Source organism: Artemia sp. Qi Xiang Cuo, chromosome 10, assembly GCF_049724085.1.
Source record: "Artemia sp. Qi Xiang Cuo chromosome 10, ASM4972408v1, whole genome shotgun sequence".
Classification (NCBI taxonomy): Eukaryota; Metazoa; Arthropoda; class Branchiopoda; order Anostraca; family Artemiidae; genus Artemia; species Artemia sp. Qi Xiang Cuo.
Window position 1 is genome coordinate 18,559,897 of NC_142803.1, and position 17,859 is coordinate 18,577,755.

The 17,859-nt window shown below is 32.5% G+C and overlaps 2 protein-coding genes across 2 annotated transcripts in view; one reads left to right on the forward strand and one right to left on the reverse strand.

Annotated features, from left to right (window-relative positions):
- LOC148947539 (carotenoid-cleaving dioxygenase, mitochondrial-like) overlaps nt 1-17,859 on the reverse strand; it is a 197,680-nt gene that overhangs the window by 69,693 nt on the left and 110,128 nt on the right. The window lies entirely within an intron of this gene.
- LOC148947540 (uncharacterized) overlaps nt 1-17,859 on the forward strand; it is a 106,147-nt gene that overhangs the window by 47,168 nt on the left and 41,120 nt on the right. Inside the window, exon 8 of the mRNA XM_089095929.1 lies at nt 16,020-16,157. Within this exon, the coding sequence (XP_088952055.1) occupies nt 16,020-16,157 (138 nt within the window). The remainder of the gene's footprint in view (nt 1-16,019; nt 16,158-17,859) is intronic.

Consider the following 17,859-nt stretch of genomic DNA (forward strand, 5'->3'; position numbering starts at 1 on the left):
TTGCATTTTTTAAATCAGGCTTTTAAAAGGTTACTGCTAATCATACTAACTTTCGGCCACATTAAATATTTCTTGTTTTTTATATATACTTTAAATTTTTTTCTTTTAAATATGGATTTTCAAAGGTTACTGAAAATAAAAATAAATTTCAGCCAAAATAAATATTACTTGTTTTTATATCGATTTTGCATCGTTTTTGTTTAAATCAGGTTTTTCAAAGGTTACTGCAAATTACACTAACTTTTGGCCACAATAAATATTACTTGTTTTTTTACATCGATTTTGCATCGTTTTTGTTTAAATAAAGCTTTTCAGAGGTTACTGCAAACCAAACTAACTTTCGGCCCCAATGAATATTACTTGTTTTTTATATCGATTTTGCATCGTTTTCGTTTAAATAACGCTTTTCAAAGGTTACTGCACATCATACTAATCTACAACCAAAATTAACCTTACTTGTTTTTATTTTAAGTTTTCATTGTTTTCTTTGAAATCAGGACTTTAAGAGGCTATTGCATACTGAAATTACTTTTAACCTCATTAAATATTACTTGTTTTTTCTATCGACTTCGCATCTTTTTTTTAAATTAAGGCTTTTCAAAGGTTACTGCAAATCATACTTATTTTCGGCCACAATAAATATTACTTGTTTTTTATACATCGATTTTGCATCGTTTTCGTTTAAATAACGATTTTCAAAGGTTATTGCACACCTTAATAACCTTCGGCCAAAATTAATATTACTTGTTTTTTATTTCAATTTTGAACTGTTTTCTTTTAAATAAGGATTTTAATAGTTTAATGAATATCATACTAACTTTTTGCATTAATAAATATTACTTGTTTTTTATATAAAATTCGCATCTTTTTTTTAATTATGGCCTTTCAAAGGTTACTGCAAATCTTACTAACTTTCGGCCACAATAAATATTACTTGTTTTTTTTTACATCGATTTTGCATCGTTTTCGTTTAAATAAGGCTTTTCAAAGGTTACTGCAAATCATACTTACTTTTGACCACATTAAATATTACTTGTTTTTTATATCGATTTTGCATCGTTTTTTTTTAAATCAGGCTTTTCAAAGGTTCTTGCAAGTTATACTAACTTTTGGCCTCAATAAAAATTACTTGTTTTTTATATGAACTTCGCATCTTTTTTTTAAAATAAGGCCTTTTAAAGGTTACTCCAAATCATAATAACTTTCAGCCACAATAAATATTACGTGTTTTTTATATCGATTTTGCAATGTTTTTTTTTAATTCAGGCTTTTCAAAGGTTACTGTAAATTATACTAACTTTCGGCCAAAATAAATATTACTTGTTTTTTATATCAACTTCACATCTTTTTTTTTAAATAAGGCCTTTCAAAAGTTACTCCAAATCATACTAACTTTCGGCCACATTAAATATTACTTGTTTTTTATATCGATTTTGCATCGTTTTCGTTTAAATGAGGTTTTTCAAAGGTTACTGCAAATCATACTAACCTTCGGCCACAATAAATATTACTTGTTTTTTTACATAGATTTTGCATCGTTTTTGTTTAAATAAGGATTTTCAGAGGTTACTGCAAATAATACTGACTTTCGGCCACATTAAATATTACTAGATTTTCGTATCGACTTTGAATCGTATTCGTTTAAATAAGGCTGTTCAAAGGCTACTGCAAATCATAATAACTTTTAACCAAATTAAAGATTACTTGTTTTTTATATCAATTTTGCATCGTTTTCGTTGAAATAAGGCTTTTCAAAGGTTACTGCAAATCATAATTACTTTCGGCCACATTAAATATTACTTGTTTTTTATATCAACTTCACATCTTTTTTTTAAATAATGCCTTTCAAAAGTTACTGCAAATCATACTAACTTTCAGCCACAATAAATATTGCTTGTTTTTTATATTGATTTTGCATTTTTCTTTTTTTAAATCAGGCTTTTCAATGGTTACTGCAAATCATACTAACTTTCGGCCAAAATAAATATTACTTGTTTTTTTTATCGACTTGGCATCGTATTCTTTTGAATAAGGCTTTTAAAAGGTTACTGAAAATCACAATAAATTTCAGCCAAAAAAAATATTAATTGTTTTTTTTTTATTGAGTTTTCATCGTTTTTTTTAAATAAGGTTTTTCAAATGCTACTGAATATCATACTAAATTTCGGCCCAAATAAATATGACTTGTTTTTTCTAACTACTCTCATAGTTCATTTTTAAAAAAGGCTTTTCAAATGTTACTTCAAATCATAATAAATTTCAGCCACAATAAATATTACTCGTTTATTACATATATTTTGCATCGTTTTCTTTTAAATGAGGCTTTTTAAAGGTTACTGCAAACCACACTAACTTTTGGCCACAATAAATATTACTTGTTTTTTTACATCAATTTTGCAACGTTTTCGTTGAAATAAGGCTTTTCAAAGGTTACTGCAAATCGTAATAACTTTCGGCCACAATAAATATTACTTGTTTTTTATATCAACTTCACATCTTTTTTTTTTAAATAAGGCCTTTCAAAAGTTACTGCAAATCACACTAACTTTAAGCCACAATAAATATTGCTTGTGTTTTATATCGATTTTGCATTTTTCTTTTTTTAAATCAGGCTTTTCGATGCTTACTGAATGCGATACTAACTTTTGACCACATTAAATATGACTTGTTTTTTCTATCGAGTCGAATCGTTTACGTTTGAACTGTGCTTTTCAAAGGTTACGGCAAATAACAATAATTTTCTGCCACAAGAAATATTACTTGTTTTTTATATCGATTTTACATCGTTTTTGTTTAAATAAGGCTTTTCAAAGGTTTTTGCAAGTCATACTAACTTTTGGCCACAATAAATATTACTAGCTTTTTATATCGACTTGCATCGTTTATGTTTAACTAAGGCTTTTCGAAGGTTACTGCAAACCATACTAACTTTAAGCCACAATAAATATTACTTGTTTCTTATATCAACTTCACATCTTTTTTTTTAAATAATGCTTTTCAAAGGTTACTGCAAATCATACTAATTTTAGACCACAATAAATATTGCTTGTGTTTTATATTGATTTTGAATTTTCCTTTTTTTAAATAAGTCTTTTCGATGGTTACTCCAAATCATACTAATTTTCGGCCACAATAAATATTACTTGTTTTTATATCAACTTCGCATATTTTTTTTAAATAAGGCTTTTCAAAGGTTACTCCAAATCATACTAACTTTCGGCCACAATAAATATTACTTGTTTTTATATCAACTTCGCATCTTTTTTTTAAATAAGGCCTTTCAAAGGTTCCTGCAAATCATACTAACTTTCAGCCACAATAAATATTTCCTGTTTTTTTATATCGATTTTGCATCGTTTTCGTTTAAATAAGGCTTTTCAAAGGTTAGTGCAAATCATACTTATTTTCGGCCACAATAAATATTACTTGTTTTTTATATCGATTTTGCATCGTTTTCGTTTAAATAAGGCTTTTCAAAGGTTACTGCAAATCATACTAACTTTTGACCAAATTAAATATTACTTGTTTTTTATATCGATTTTGCATCGTTTTTTTTTAAATAAGGCCTTTCAAAAGTTACTGCAAATCATACTAACTTTCGGCCACAATAAATATTACTTGTTTTTATATAAACTTCGCATCTTTTTTTTAAATAAGGCTTTTCAAATGCTACTCCAAATCTTACTAACTTTCGGCCACAATAAATATTACTTGTTTTTATATCAACTTCGCATCTTTTTTTTAAATAAGGCTTTTCAAAAGTTACTGCAAATCATACTAATTTTAGGCCACAATAAATATTACTTGTTTTTTATATTGACTTCGCATCTTTTTTCTTAAATAAGGCTTTTCAAAGGTTACTCCAAATTATACTAATTTGCGGCCACAATAAATATTACTTGTTTTTATATCAACTTCGCATCTTTTTTTTAAAATAAGGCCTTTCAAAAGTTCCTGGAAATCATACTAACTTTAAGCCACAATAAATATTGCTTGTTTTTTATATTGATTTTGAATTTTTTTTTTTTTAAATAAGGCTTTTCGAAGGTTACTCCAAATCATACTAAATTTCGGCCACAATAAATATTACTTGTTTTTTCTATCGATTTTGCATTGATTTCGTTTAAATAAGGCTTTTCAAAGGTTACTGCAAATCATACTAACTTTCGGCCACAATAAATATTACTTGTTTTTTATATCGATTTTACATCGTTTTTGTTTAAATAAGGCTTTTCAAAGGTTACTGCAAATCATACTAACTTTCGGCCACAAAAAATATTACTTGTTTTTTATATCTATTTTGCATCGCTTTTTTTTCAAATCAGGCTTTTCAAAGGCTACTTCAAATTATACTAACTTTTGGCCTCAATAAATATTGATTGTTTTTTATATCAACTTCGCATCTTTTTTTTTAAATAAGGCTTTTCAAAGGTTACTGCAAATCATACTAACTTTCGGCCACAATAAATATTACTTGTTTTTTATATTGATTTTGCATTTTTTTTTTAAATAAGGCTTTTCAAAGGTTACTGCAAATCGTCCAAAACAATAACACATAGTAGAAATATTTTCAAACAAATTTATTTAATATACTTATTTTGTGATAAGGAGCACAAGTATAAAGGCCTATGACAAGAAAAAGGAAAAATAATGACGGCGGAAGGAAAACGTACAAATAAAATGTTCCTGCGGACTACTGCATGCCAAATAAATAAATAGTAATCACATAAATAAAAATATAAGCCTAGATGTGCTACCATAAACTCTATTAATAAGAGACAGTTAAATAAAACAACTAAATTCGAATAATGTAAATTCGAATAATGTACAACTAAATTCGAATTGCCTATAATGTACCATATTAATATTTAATAAATAAATAAAAAAAATATAAATATCTATCCATAACCTGAATTAATAGATAAAAAAGATAAATAAATAAAAAAGATAAATAAATAAAAGGTAGAGTAATAAATAAATAAAGAAAATAAATAAAAAAGATAAATATTGGTGTCATAGCATAAACTGAATTAACAATTAATAAATCGATAACGAAGATAATGTAAAAGTAATCATTTTTCAGAATAAATATTACACTCTTATTTTTGCATTGGAGATCTTATCCCGATTCCCCAAAAAACCGAACTCAAAATTTTGTTAATTTCGACCTATTAAGATTGCAACTTCCTTTTGCAAAGTCTTCGAGCTTCTTTTCCGATCTGAACATAAACAAAGATGCTACACTCCACCTCACTAGTTCAGGCTCAAGCGAAGAACAGGTTGTAAGGATGCCCTCACAGTTGTAGACAATGCACTAATTGATGCCCAATCCTCAGTAGAATGTCCCGTTCCCACTAGTCATTATATCAGACTCGCGTTTGATTCCCTCATCAGAGTGAACGTCGACTAAATTCCTCGGTGACTCACTGTTTTCGAGATATGTAGGCTACTTTCGATTATGAATTCTCCTGAAACTACCTCCAGATAAAAATATGCCCCCTGTTCCATGTAGGAAACTCATTTCTGTTTTGAAAGGTGCACGTCAGGGAGCAGTTTCTTCTTCTAATCTTTTCAATGATTGTGTGGTGGATGCCCAAGTCTAGTGCCCAACATCTCTGATTATATCTTCATTGAATTTGTCTCTAGTTTTCTATGCAGACGACGTTTAAATCTCAGCCGAACCGAAGAATGAATGAGATTTTTTTCACACTTCACCATCTTAAATTTGACCTTTATTTCAATCCTGATAAGTCAGAAATAATGTTTTATAACTGGAAAGGCGAGCCACCGTTCTTTATAGCGCTTGGCGATGTCACTATTAGAGCCGTTGACCACCTCATTTATCTAGGTCTTCCTGTTGGTTCCTCGCAATGCCACACCTGATCCCTGCTCCTAGACCATTTCGCACCAGTTCTGATGCATCGATTGTGTCATCAAAAATTCGATTCAACCACTCACATCTTATAGGGATATATTACCCCGTTTTGGAATCTGTTTGCTAGAACTGGTTGTCGGAAAGTCCGGTCAATTTTCTTTCAGTTCGCTAAGTATTTGCTTCGCTTACCACCTTGGCATCAGAATTCTGCATTGATTAGAAAATCTAAAATCACTCACCCTGATCTTGCAGTTTCTAAATTAATTCCCGAGCATAACCGAAAATCCAATTCTTCAAAGAAAGATTGGTATCCTGCTCTAATTCACTAGTATTTAGTATTTTTTTTTTATGTCTGTGTCATGACCATATTAACTGCAATAATATTTAAATTTGATCCAAATTCATGTCTTATTTTTATAGTTAGGTATTTTTATAGTTGTATTTTTATAGTATTTTTATAGTTATTTTTATAGTTGTCGTTGCTATGATAAGACTTAGTGCAGTAATTGGTTCCTTGTTCATGTACTTTTTGTTTTGTTTGTTTTCTTCTTTTCATTTTCCTCTACACCGTCGTATCATCCTATGTGAATGATGTATGTTCAATGAATAAATAAATATACTATTATTGTAACTGTTAAAAATTCGCTGCAGCACCAAGTGGTCTGAGGCTAAAAGAGAGGCACAAGCTCTTCCATATCATCCCTATCTGTTCAAAGTTTCACTGTTTACCCCTCAGCTGTATTTCTAATTTCCTTCAAATGATTTTTAATGACCTGTTCCTACCGCAGCTGGAGACAACCTGTTTTCAGTTTGTCTCAGAGGGATAGCCAGTAGAACAATCTTTGGAAATCTGTCACCCTCCGTCTGTAAAATGGTCGTTAGAAAGTGGAATTAAACCACATTTTTGTGCTGTCAAGTGTTTACTATTGGCTGCACAGATGCTATGATAATAACTATTTACTATATGGTCAGTCGAACAAGTATCTAATACTAATCTTAAATTTCCTTCTCCTTAAATTTTTAATTTCCTTAAATTTTCCTTTGGAAAAATATTGAACAATTTATTAAACATCTATTGAACAATTCTTCTTAAGCGTTTCAAAGTCCTCGTGTGTCAGAACCAATGTCCTTAAAGAAGCTCCAAATTTTCTAATCCTGGTTCGCCAATTTTTCTCTTTATTATTCTGAGCTTGATCCGACTCCAAAAAAACATATGCCTTGGATTTTTTACTTTTTACACCTTCTCTGCAGCCACCATCTTTATATATGATTGCGATGGTGATTGAAACTATCTTTTTAACCGGTTCTCTCTTTACGGAACATCACCGCTTCGTCCGTATTTGATTCTCCTCCCTGACGAAACAATTCGTTTTTGCTTTCTCCCTACATTCCTGGTTATAGAACCTTGCAAAGGGCGTATGATGTTAGACATGCTTTTATTTGTTACATTTATTGCCGCTATTGTTGAATACATCTATCTATATTTCTATTGATCTAAGTAGATTCGTAGTCTAATTGACTTAGTCTCTTTTTCGAATTTAAATTCGAATAAAGTTTTCAAATAAACTTTCAAATCTATCCTTGCACCCTGAACTCTTAAAACCTCAAAAAATGCATTCCTTTTGCCGACATTCTATCTAGGACACCCAAGTCCTCTGTATAACCCAAATCGAGGCAATGGGGTTCTTGAGACGAACTCCATCAACATTTCAGTGCGTATAAACAACAATAGGACACAATTCTGCCTAACTTCTGATTCAACGCCAAATCAACTAATGACGCTACTGCCTATTTTGACCACAGGAATCTCCTGGGTGTCACACTCATTCAAGATTATGGGGGATAGTGATAACATATGATGGAATTAAAATAATGTTCTAGTATCTTCCAAAAATACCTATGTAGGAAAATTTGAAAATATACAGGCTTCTATTCTGTTATACCAAAATGACTCGTCTAATTTTTCAGAAAAACATCACAAAGGTTTCATTTAATTTCTAAAATTAACAGAAACTTGCTAAGAGCCTAGCCTTGCTAATATTCATTCTAATAGGCTATCATGCCCCATAAGAAGACCAAAATAACACAGTAATACCTTCAAGGAATACCTAAATAGGGATAGATTTTCACTTACTTCCCCAAATTCATTCTCATAATCCTTTAACAATACGTAAGTGAAATTGGATTGATGTATTTACGTTAGCAAAATTTGAGAGTCAATAATTCTAATGACTGTCTGGATTATAGAGGGTAGAAACGAGGCCATATCGAGGGGAGAGGGTAGCCAGTCTGGTCAAAATCCTACATTTCCCTACATTCCTACTACATTTCTCGGCACTTGTTATTCAAACTATAAAAAAATTGTTTTTTACCTCCCCCCCCCCAAAAAAAAAACATTATTATTGTGTACATCCCTGGATAAGGATCCTAGATAATTTTTCCAAAATAATTCAATAATACCTCCCGAAAATGACGAGACGGGAATCTTAAAAACAAAAAATAGGTTTCTACTCTCTTCGTCTTAGTTGATTCACACAATTATTTGCAAAGATATCACTGAATTTCATTTAATATTAATAATTTTTACATTAACGAAAATACGCTGGTCAACTATCCAAATAAATATAAGAAAATATTGACTATATTTGAATCTGCTATGCAGAGCAACTGAGGAGCTATTGGTTCTTAAATAGGTCTGACATTATTTCTCAAACTCTATACTTAACTTTTATAGTTAGATCAGTGGTGTTTGTAGTGCTTATAGAAGTAAGGATAAGATGGCTAAAGCACGCTCTGCCAATGAAACATGACAGATTTCCAAAGATTCTCCCTTTCGGCCAACCGTCTTTACTCGAATGAAAAGCGGGGGGTCTCCACATGGGCTAGGAGGATGTCATAAGGAAAGATTTAAGGAAAATCGGAACTTCTTGGAAGGGTGTAAAGAGGGAGACTTTGAATAGATTGCGATGGATGCTGAGCATAGGCAGCTGTATTTGCCTCAGGCGACTTGGTGTTGCAATGAATTGTTAGTGGTAGTAGTATTAGTAGTGGTAGTAATAGTAGCACTTATACATTGCCCATTAAACTGCTGGTTAATGACGGATACTATTCCTTTTTTATAAAATGGTCTTTCTCATATCTTTGAGTTATAAGCATTCCAAGAATAATTTTTAATCCAAGTTAGCTGGTTTCAAGAGTTAATTCCGAGCAAAGACCTATTTTCAAGAACTCTTAGCTCCTTAAAAATGTATAATCGAAGTTAAACACTCTTGTGAGTTAGATACCAAAATCTGCAATTTTTATAAATTATTTGTTATCTTTCGAGGCTGGTGACAGAGAGGAGCTGTGCTTTGTAATGGAGATTAGCTTTCTCTTTTTGAGCTTTTAATGATCAAAGAATTAATTTATTTCCAAGACTTAGTAGTTTCCTAGATTTGCTCTGATTAACCCTTGAATCCTCAAGAAATGTATGATTACTCTTTTGTTTAAAAGTTAAACGCTCTTTCAAGTTAGATATTTAAATCAGCAGTAGCCTCATACTTAAACATTACATGATATCTTTCTGGCTGGCGAAGGAAATTAATCTAGTCTTATACTAGAGATCCACAGTTTTTTTTGCGTTGGAAATTATTTTAAGTGCTAGTTTTCTTGAAAGAGTCAGTTTTTACCAAAGAGTACTTCAAATAGCCCTTTACTTCCTCAGAAGTATAAAGTTTACCTGTTAGCTTAAAAGTTAAATAATTTTGCAAAAGATATATGTGAATCATCAATGCTTATGTGTTTGCTCTTATCCTTCAGGTAGGCGACAAAAAAAGATTCCTTTTTATAATTGAAATTTCTGTTTTAATTGTTGAATTTTCACTGTTCCAGGACTTAATTTTAATCGTTGAGTGATTTTGTTCCTAAGGTTAATCATGTTCCAAGAATTAGCGTGTTCAAATCGAAAAGTGCAAACAATTTTTCAATACTGAAGTTCTATCAAAGTTTTGAATCACCGTTCAGGGTCTGCTCAAAACCAGGTAGCGAGTAGTTGGAAATGAAAGAATCGAAACACGTTAGGAATTACAAATTGTATGTGCTACAAATTTGTCAAATCATGCTTCTTATATTTCAAAAGACAGATATTTTTTTACTGGTTGAAACAAGGCGAAGACATGGCGTTATGGAATATTTCCTAATTTGACTTCTTTTTATTAGTTTCCTTTCTAATCGTTCACAAAGAATAAAAATATCATGTTAGGCATCTCAAGCCTTGATTCAGACGTTTTGATTCAGAGGAAAGCTGCACTTTCTTAAGTTGTTTGGTGGTGCATGTTTTTAGCTTATTTTTTGCTGATTTTTTTTTCTTTTTTTTTCTTTTTAAGTTTTGGATCCGCTACTACCAAAAACGCGTAACTGTATCAAGCAGTCTTTTTCGTTAAAAATTGAACTTTGATTTTTCCTAATTTTTCAAAAATATATATGGCTGCGTAAGTCCCCAGGGAACCAGTGACAGCAACCAGATTTCATTTCATAGTCTTTTGTATATTAATCACACCTGCTGACGGAAGGAGGTCCCAAGAGCTTGGTAGAAAGGCCCCCTTGGAAATAAATGGGCAAAAATATCCTTTAATAGTATGTGGATCCGCCAGGAAAAATACTATGATATGAAAAATATGTATTTTAACGTCAATCCTGGCGTTTCAGGAAAGACGGGGTGTAACCCATGTTCCCCTAGAGATAGGCAACTGCAACCATTATTCTTCTTCTTTTTTTTTGTGCACAGACGTTCAAGTGCCTGGGTAAACAGAGGTTCAGGGACAAGCAATGTCACTAGGGTTCAACGGCGTAAAAACGTTGTGAATAGTCTCTTTGATATTCACGTGTGTAAATTGTCTTGCTCACATTCTTGTGTGCGTAGTATAGCACAAAACCACAAAAAGACATACAGGGACGGTTACAGAATCAATTTCGGGAGGTGGCCCAGCAAAGCTTGCTTTCCCTCGTTGGTATTTCAGCCCCTCCACCACTATAATTGATATAAGACTCAACGTTAGGAGGGTAAGTGCTACTAAAACTATCCCCTGGATCGGTCCCAGAAACCGTGCACTTTTGTGCGTAGTTATAAGAAAGGGCTGTCAACCTTCAAAACTGTATACACCATGTGGAGTGCCACGCATGGTGAAAGCGCCCGATGCGCAGTGTGAAGAGACAGTATGGCGGAAATTTGCGAAGCGTGGTGGAACAACTGGCACTCCAAGATGAACACAGGGTGATTGAGAATGAGTAAAGCGTTGAATTAAAACTGAATAAATCTGTGGCCGAATTCTGACCTCTACGAATATATGCCCTATAGCTACTGCCCAGCCTTTTTTTATTAGTTTCCATTCTAATCGTTCACAAAGAATAAAAATATCAGGTTAGGCATCTCAAGCCTTGATTCAGACGTTTTGATTCAGAGGAAAGCTGCACTTTCTTAAGTTGTTTGGTAGTGCATGTTTTTAGCTTACTTTTTGCTGATTTTTTTTTTTTTAAGTTTTGGATCCGCTACTACCAAGAAACGCGTAACTGTATCAAGGGGTCTTTTTGTTGAAAATTATTATGTTTTTTATTTCCTTTTAAGAGTAAAAGGTTTTTTAAAGAAGAACTGTGACTATTAGAATCGAAGGGCTGTAGGGCATGAAGGCAAGGACGTATCCAGGGTGGGTGGGCTTTAGGGGGTTTGTGGGAGGATCTTTCCGTGAAGGTTTTCATGGGGAAATGGTCATTACTATGAAGGGGGCGCCGGATTTCCCAGAATTATTTAAAAAAAGATCAGAAATTAAATAAGAAAAAGTTTTTCAACTGAAAGTAAGGAGCAACATTTAGGAGAGGCTAAATAAAGAGATAACTCCCCATTTCACGTAATTTTACCCATTTAAAGAATAATAATTTTACCTATTAGGGGAATGGCGGAGACAGGACGCCCCTGGACGCACTTCAGAATCACCGTCCCTGGTTATAAGCCTGGGGGGAGAGGGTAGTGGCGCTTACAGTACACAGATTCATGTCAATTTTAACTACTAATGCATGGGGGCTTCAAAAAGGACTGCACCAAATTGACGAGTATTAATGTAGTTTAGTTCTGGAACATATTCTAGACAAAAGAATAAATAAGGCAAAGCTTTTAAACTATCCATTAAAACTACAAACTAGATGTCAGAGCGGCATTTAATACTATTTAGGATTGATGGCTCCTGGCAAATTACAATTTTGCTTTAAAAGTTAAATCAGTTTCAAAAGATCTACACTCTAGTCTATTGGTATACCGCATTTGTTAGATGCGGTGTGCCAAAACAGTATATTTTAGGCTCCCACTTTTCTAGTGTATGTTCTAGTAATATTTTCTAGTAATAATCTTCATTAAATTAATCTGATTTCTTTATCATTGTAATGTTTTAAGAGTTAATTTTTTTTGATAAGTTAGTTTTTTTGAAGAGTTGGCTACGAAAAATATTCTTAGACTTGTTGAAAAACTGTACAGACATGGTGCTTATGAAAGATTTCCTAGTTTGATTGATAGTTTACTTTTCGAACATTCACAAAGAATAAACTATCTGATTCAAAACTTAACTATTGCTTACTAGAAATACTCACTATTGCTCAATAACCATTGCTCACTATTTTTCAATAGTTAAATCAGAGCAAAGCCTTTGAACCACCTTTCGGATTTTTCGTTCAAAACAGGATTTTCAGTTGTTGCAAAATGAAAAATTGATAATTCTTCAAATAGAAATCATATATGCTGCAAACCCTTCAATATTTTCTTCTAAATCATTTCAAGAAAAATATTTGACATGATCATTGGCTGACAACAGAACCAGTGAAGGTAACTAATAAGAGCAATGTTTGACATAATTATATAGGGTGCAATTCACTGTTTTCCTGGATGTTTTTTTCTATTATTTAGCTTCTGTTCACTATTATTGTCAATAATAATGTGATAGATTTAGCGTTGTAACTAGTAAAATCGGTCACGGTAAAATTGAGTATTCTATGTATTTTACCGTAATTTTAAGGACCCCCGTAAAATTGATATTTTACAATGTCACGTAATTTACCTCTTTTACGTATTTTACCTATATTTTACGTATTTTACCGGTATTTTATGTATTTTACCGGTATTTTACATATTTTCCTGACATATTTTACATGGGCTTGCAATTTTCCGAGCACAAAACTGCGAAGAGGCTGGCAGCAACAGGCTTGGATATGATTTTGTTTTTTATATAGCTGTATTACCAAGTTTAAAAGGTTCTCTGTCTGACTTCAGTCTCTTGTGATCAGAACGACAGAGTATATTATAGTACAGGTACTTATAATTTTGAAATGGTGGAACAGTATGTAGTTCTGTGAGCTGTTAAAGACAGAAAGGGCTACAAGCAGATTTGACATATGACAAACAAGAAAAAAATTAAACAGCCGAGAAATACAAGGGTAATGTCAGCCAGTGGACAGAAAAGAAGTGAAAATGATACTAGCAGATATTTTGCCTGGGACTTCCGCCCAACCGTCTTCATTGCGCCAAAAAAAAGGATAACTTACCTTTTGAAGTAACTGTTAACAGAGCAGAATAAAGACTGAATCAAACAGACAAAGCCATAATAAATTAAATACTATTCACCAATTATATTGGGCAAGAATTCTCTACTTAGAGATTGACTTAGGTCCTCTACTGGCCTAATTTTCATTAAAAGTGCGTTCAGATGATCTTAATTTAAACTGAAGAATTTTTTTTTATTTTAATCCTTTAATTTTAAGGTAGTGTAAATTGGGTTTTATAGGGATAACTCTAGTTTCTCTATTTAAAGCAAGGTCTCTATTTACGGATTTTTAATTTTAATCGCCTTCCTAAAAGAATGTAAGAAGCCTTTTGCTTCAGACATTAAAATTACCTGGCCACAAAGAACTAAATGATCTGGATTTTTAACTATGTGGTGGGCCAAAGCAAAATCAATATCCTCATTTTATTTTAATTTTCACATCCCAGAGAAATCTTGTGTTCATGCCGTCGTTCTTCAGGAGCCGACAATTACCCTTTCCCCCGGAAAATACCCCTGTGAAGAATTCTTCCTTCCCCCGAAGAAATCCCCCATATCCCCCTGAATAATTCCAGATCATCGTTAGAAGGGAAATTCAAATTTCTACTCTCCTGTTCAAGTCAGAGGAAATCGTGAAGCATTAGCTATAGTAAAGAACCATAAGGGCTCAAAATATTATTATTTATTTATTTATTTTTTTCCCAGAGGCTTTTCATGTGGAAGGGGTGGTCGATAAATTTTGGAAAAGGCTCAGTCCTCAAAAGGTCTTGGAAATCGAAAGTTCCAGTGTCCTTTTCGAAGATTTAGCTTGCTTTTCAACCAATTGCTACCGAATGTATTGTTACTGACTACGGTGTCTTTAAGAAATTCTTATTCCATTTTAACAAGCCTTGTGTTTCAGCCGTTGATTTGAAACAGTCTTCGGAAAAATGCAGAATTAGTTGTAAGGGAGAGACGAGGGGATGCTGGAGGTATAAATGTATATATAGGGCCGTATCCAGGAAATTTGTTTAGGGGGGGGAGGGCTTCAGAACAGGCACATTCATCTGAATTAGAATCTGAGTCTGAAGGAAAGGAGTTAGATTTGCCAGTAGATTCTGTTGAAAAAGATCTTAATGACTGAATGTGCTGCTATTATGATCCAGTGGTTAGTTAATCAAAGTCATCAAAGGGTTACAAACCGCTTTTTTACTTGTATTCGGTGCTTTGATAAATAAATGAAAAATAACATGTAAATGATATGAGAAATGTGGCTGAATGCGGACATTTAAATGTGCAAGGCTGTTAGGGTAACATTTCTTATTTTTAACTATAGAAAGGAATTGCTAATACGATTTTACTCCCAGATAATTTTTTTTTTTTTGCCTGATCCGAAATCAGGCACTGCCCAAGCGCTGAGGTATTACCCTAGGCAAAAGATTACTAAAGTGATAAACTGATAAATTAGATTATTAATTTAATCGACGAAACTCAAAATGAAGGAGTATTACATTTTTTATGCCCAGATAATCAGAATAATCAAAATATTTCATTAAAATCTGAAAGTAATGCTTAAAAAGAAATCCTCAACTGGTCTTATAGCTACAGGACAACTGTAAAACACCGATTTTACACTATACTTCCTAGGGAGTACTATATTTTAGCAATTTTACCTTATTTCACCAACTTTAGTTATCGAGTATTTATTTTACGGTAATTTTACAATACTATAGTAATATACGATGCTTAATTTTGTCCGATGTGTGGAGGTTTAGATGAGAGCGTGTATCACTTGATGTGTGAATGTGAGGAGCTGAGTGATTAGAGACTTGAAGGGTTTTGTAGGGGGGATTATGATTTTGATTGGTTGGTGAAAATGTGTGCGGATAAGTGTTTTATGGGTATCAGAAGCTTGGCATGGTTGCTTCGTATCGCGATGAATCATAGAAGTAGATTTTTGTAGGATTAGGTTAGGATTTGTGCAATTTCTTTGTAATGGTTCTTTGTTTATATTTTTTGCCATGACCTATGAGCTTTTAGCGCAAATAAATTCTATTCTATTCTTTTTGGACTACATGGCTTTTTAACAAAGGATTAACGAATCGCCACCAGAACAGAGAAACTCAATTATTAAAAACCTTGAGACCAGCGACCACCCAGTGGTATATTACGGTGAGAATTTTGTCCTTAACTACATCTAGCCTATATAGACGATCCTAATTACCAAAGTTCACTATTAGGGTCCAAATCAAGCGTGTACCAAATCTTGTCAAACAAATTGTGTCTCATAAAGACAATGGGGAATGACGCAAAGACAAGAGGTTTCTTTCAAGAAAACAACTCAGATATAATCTCCAGAAAACATTGACAGTTTTGGTTAATTGCTCTACACTTTCCAATGGACTGTAAAGCATGCAAAGTCTTTGAGGATTTGCTGGAAAACTGTTAACGAAATTATAAAGTGTGGGATGGAGAAGTTTTTTTTTTCAGGGATTTTTGTCATAAATGTTAACCTTGTTATTGCGTTTTTAGTAGCAGCTTTAGTGGTTAGATGTTATACTGGTTGGAAACAATTTTTAATCTGAGATAAATTTTTGTATTTGTAGGACGACCCGTTTTCTGCTCTGGATCCTCAGGTTGCACAGAAGATCTTAAATGAAGGACTGATAAACCTTTTAATTAGACGAGGAAAAACTGTGATTCTGGCAACAAGTAACACAACACTTGCGCAGAATGCTCATCAGGTTAATAGTCTCGTTTTCGTTTGCATCGATTAATGATGAAAATAGGGGGGGGGGAATCAGCATAATGTGTCAGATTATAATCAACTTGCAAACATATGATGATGATAGTATTGTAATACGTATAATGGGGGATTAGTCTGTTATGGTCTACACTATAGAATAACCATAGAGTAAGTATTGAAATCAAAAATAGATATTAAATGTTTTCACTTTCCTAACTTAAATAAATCCAGATTATTAATACTTCATGGAATAGATATTAGTACTTGTATGTTATACTGTCAATTCACATTCATTTGTTTTATTTTCAGTAGAGTGCAATTTATGTTCTGGTCTTCAGAAGGTAGGGGGGAGGGGCAGTACTCATGGTTAATTTCTGCTCGTCTTAAGTGTGAATCACTTATTTATTTTAATTTCTGTTTGTTTTAATTTTCATTTAATTATTGATGGTGATTTGTGGTAGTTTTACGCTTGGAATATTATTTGACTTTATTTTTGCTCATTTTTGGTTTAATGTAGCTCTTTACTTTTCTTTGAAAAACTTGTTTTGTGGAGAAGGTTTTTTTAAAATAATCCCCATAAAAAGCTGATTCTTTGATTTAATGTTATCAATATTTAGGTTCTCATTCTTTTGTTATTGATTAGTATCGCTATTTGCTTACCATTCGTTACTATGAAGAATTTGATTTTTTTAGATTTTCTTTTAAATATATAAAATAATATTTTATATCTTTCGTGTCTTTTTTCTATAAGAATCAATAGTTCGGTTTGCTATTTGTATGTTACATACACGCTTTTGTAGTCAATTTTTAACTACATACACTCTTTTGAAAATCTCGACAAAAATAGTATTTAATTTAGTTTTATACCTTCTCAAGTTGACCCGAAAAATAAAACTTATTACCATTCCCAAGAAATTATATTTGCGCTCTTTGACAACCTGGATACACTTATACTCTTTAGAATTTGTTAAACTATAAGAGCAGAAGTAGTAATAGTGGTAGCTCTGAAAGTTTGAATTGAATACCGTCAACCATTCTTGGGATCTTGCTGAGATGTCTTACTGGCAACCAGCATGCACACAGTTTCTGTTTTAAAGCAACATACACAGTTAATTTAGTCTTAACGCAACATGTAGTTTTAAAGTACAATGGGCGAATTGCATAACTGTAGGGGTTTGCAATATCCAATATCTCTAGAGACATAGTTACTGGATCGTTCAACTATGCTGAACACCAAGGCTATCTCAAAATTTTGATTGGGTGTGTTTGGAAGATAAAGTGGCTTGGGAGGAGGTCTGCTTGCCGTCCAATCACATTTAACTCTTATAAAAGGCACTAGAACGTTTATCTTCCAAGCGGTATAGCTCCTTTAAAAATTTTTATTTTATTGTTATCGATGATAGCGCTATGCGGCATATGATATTGCTTATATGTTCTTTTGGGAGCATACATGCATACAGTTTTTTCGTTTCATCGAAACTCCAGCTTAACGTTCCATAAAAGTTTCACTTTAATACCAATAGCGTCATAAGTTACAGGAGTCGAAGTAGTAATATTAAGAGTATGCACATAGTAACTTCTGGCTAGTTCAAAATCAACCACAACTTACCCTGAAAGGTTCAACTTAATGTAACTTCAACTTAAACTTATGTAAACATAATGTAAACTTCAACTTAATGAAAGGTTCAATTTAATAATGT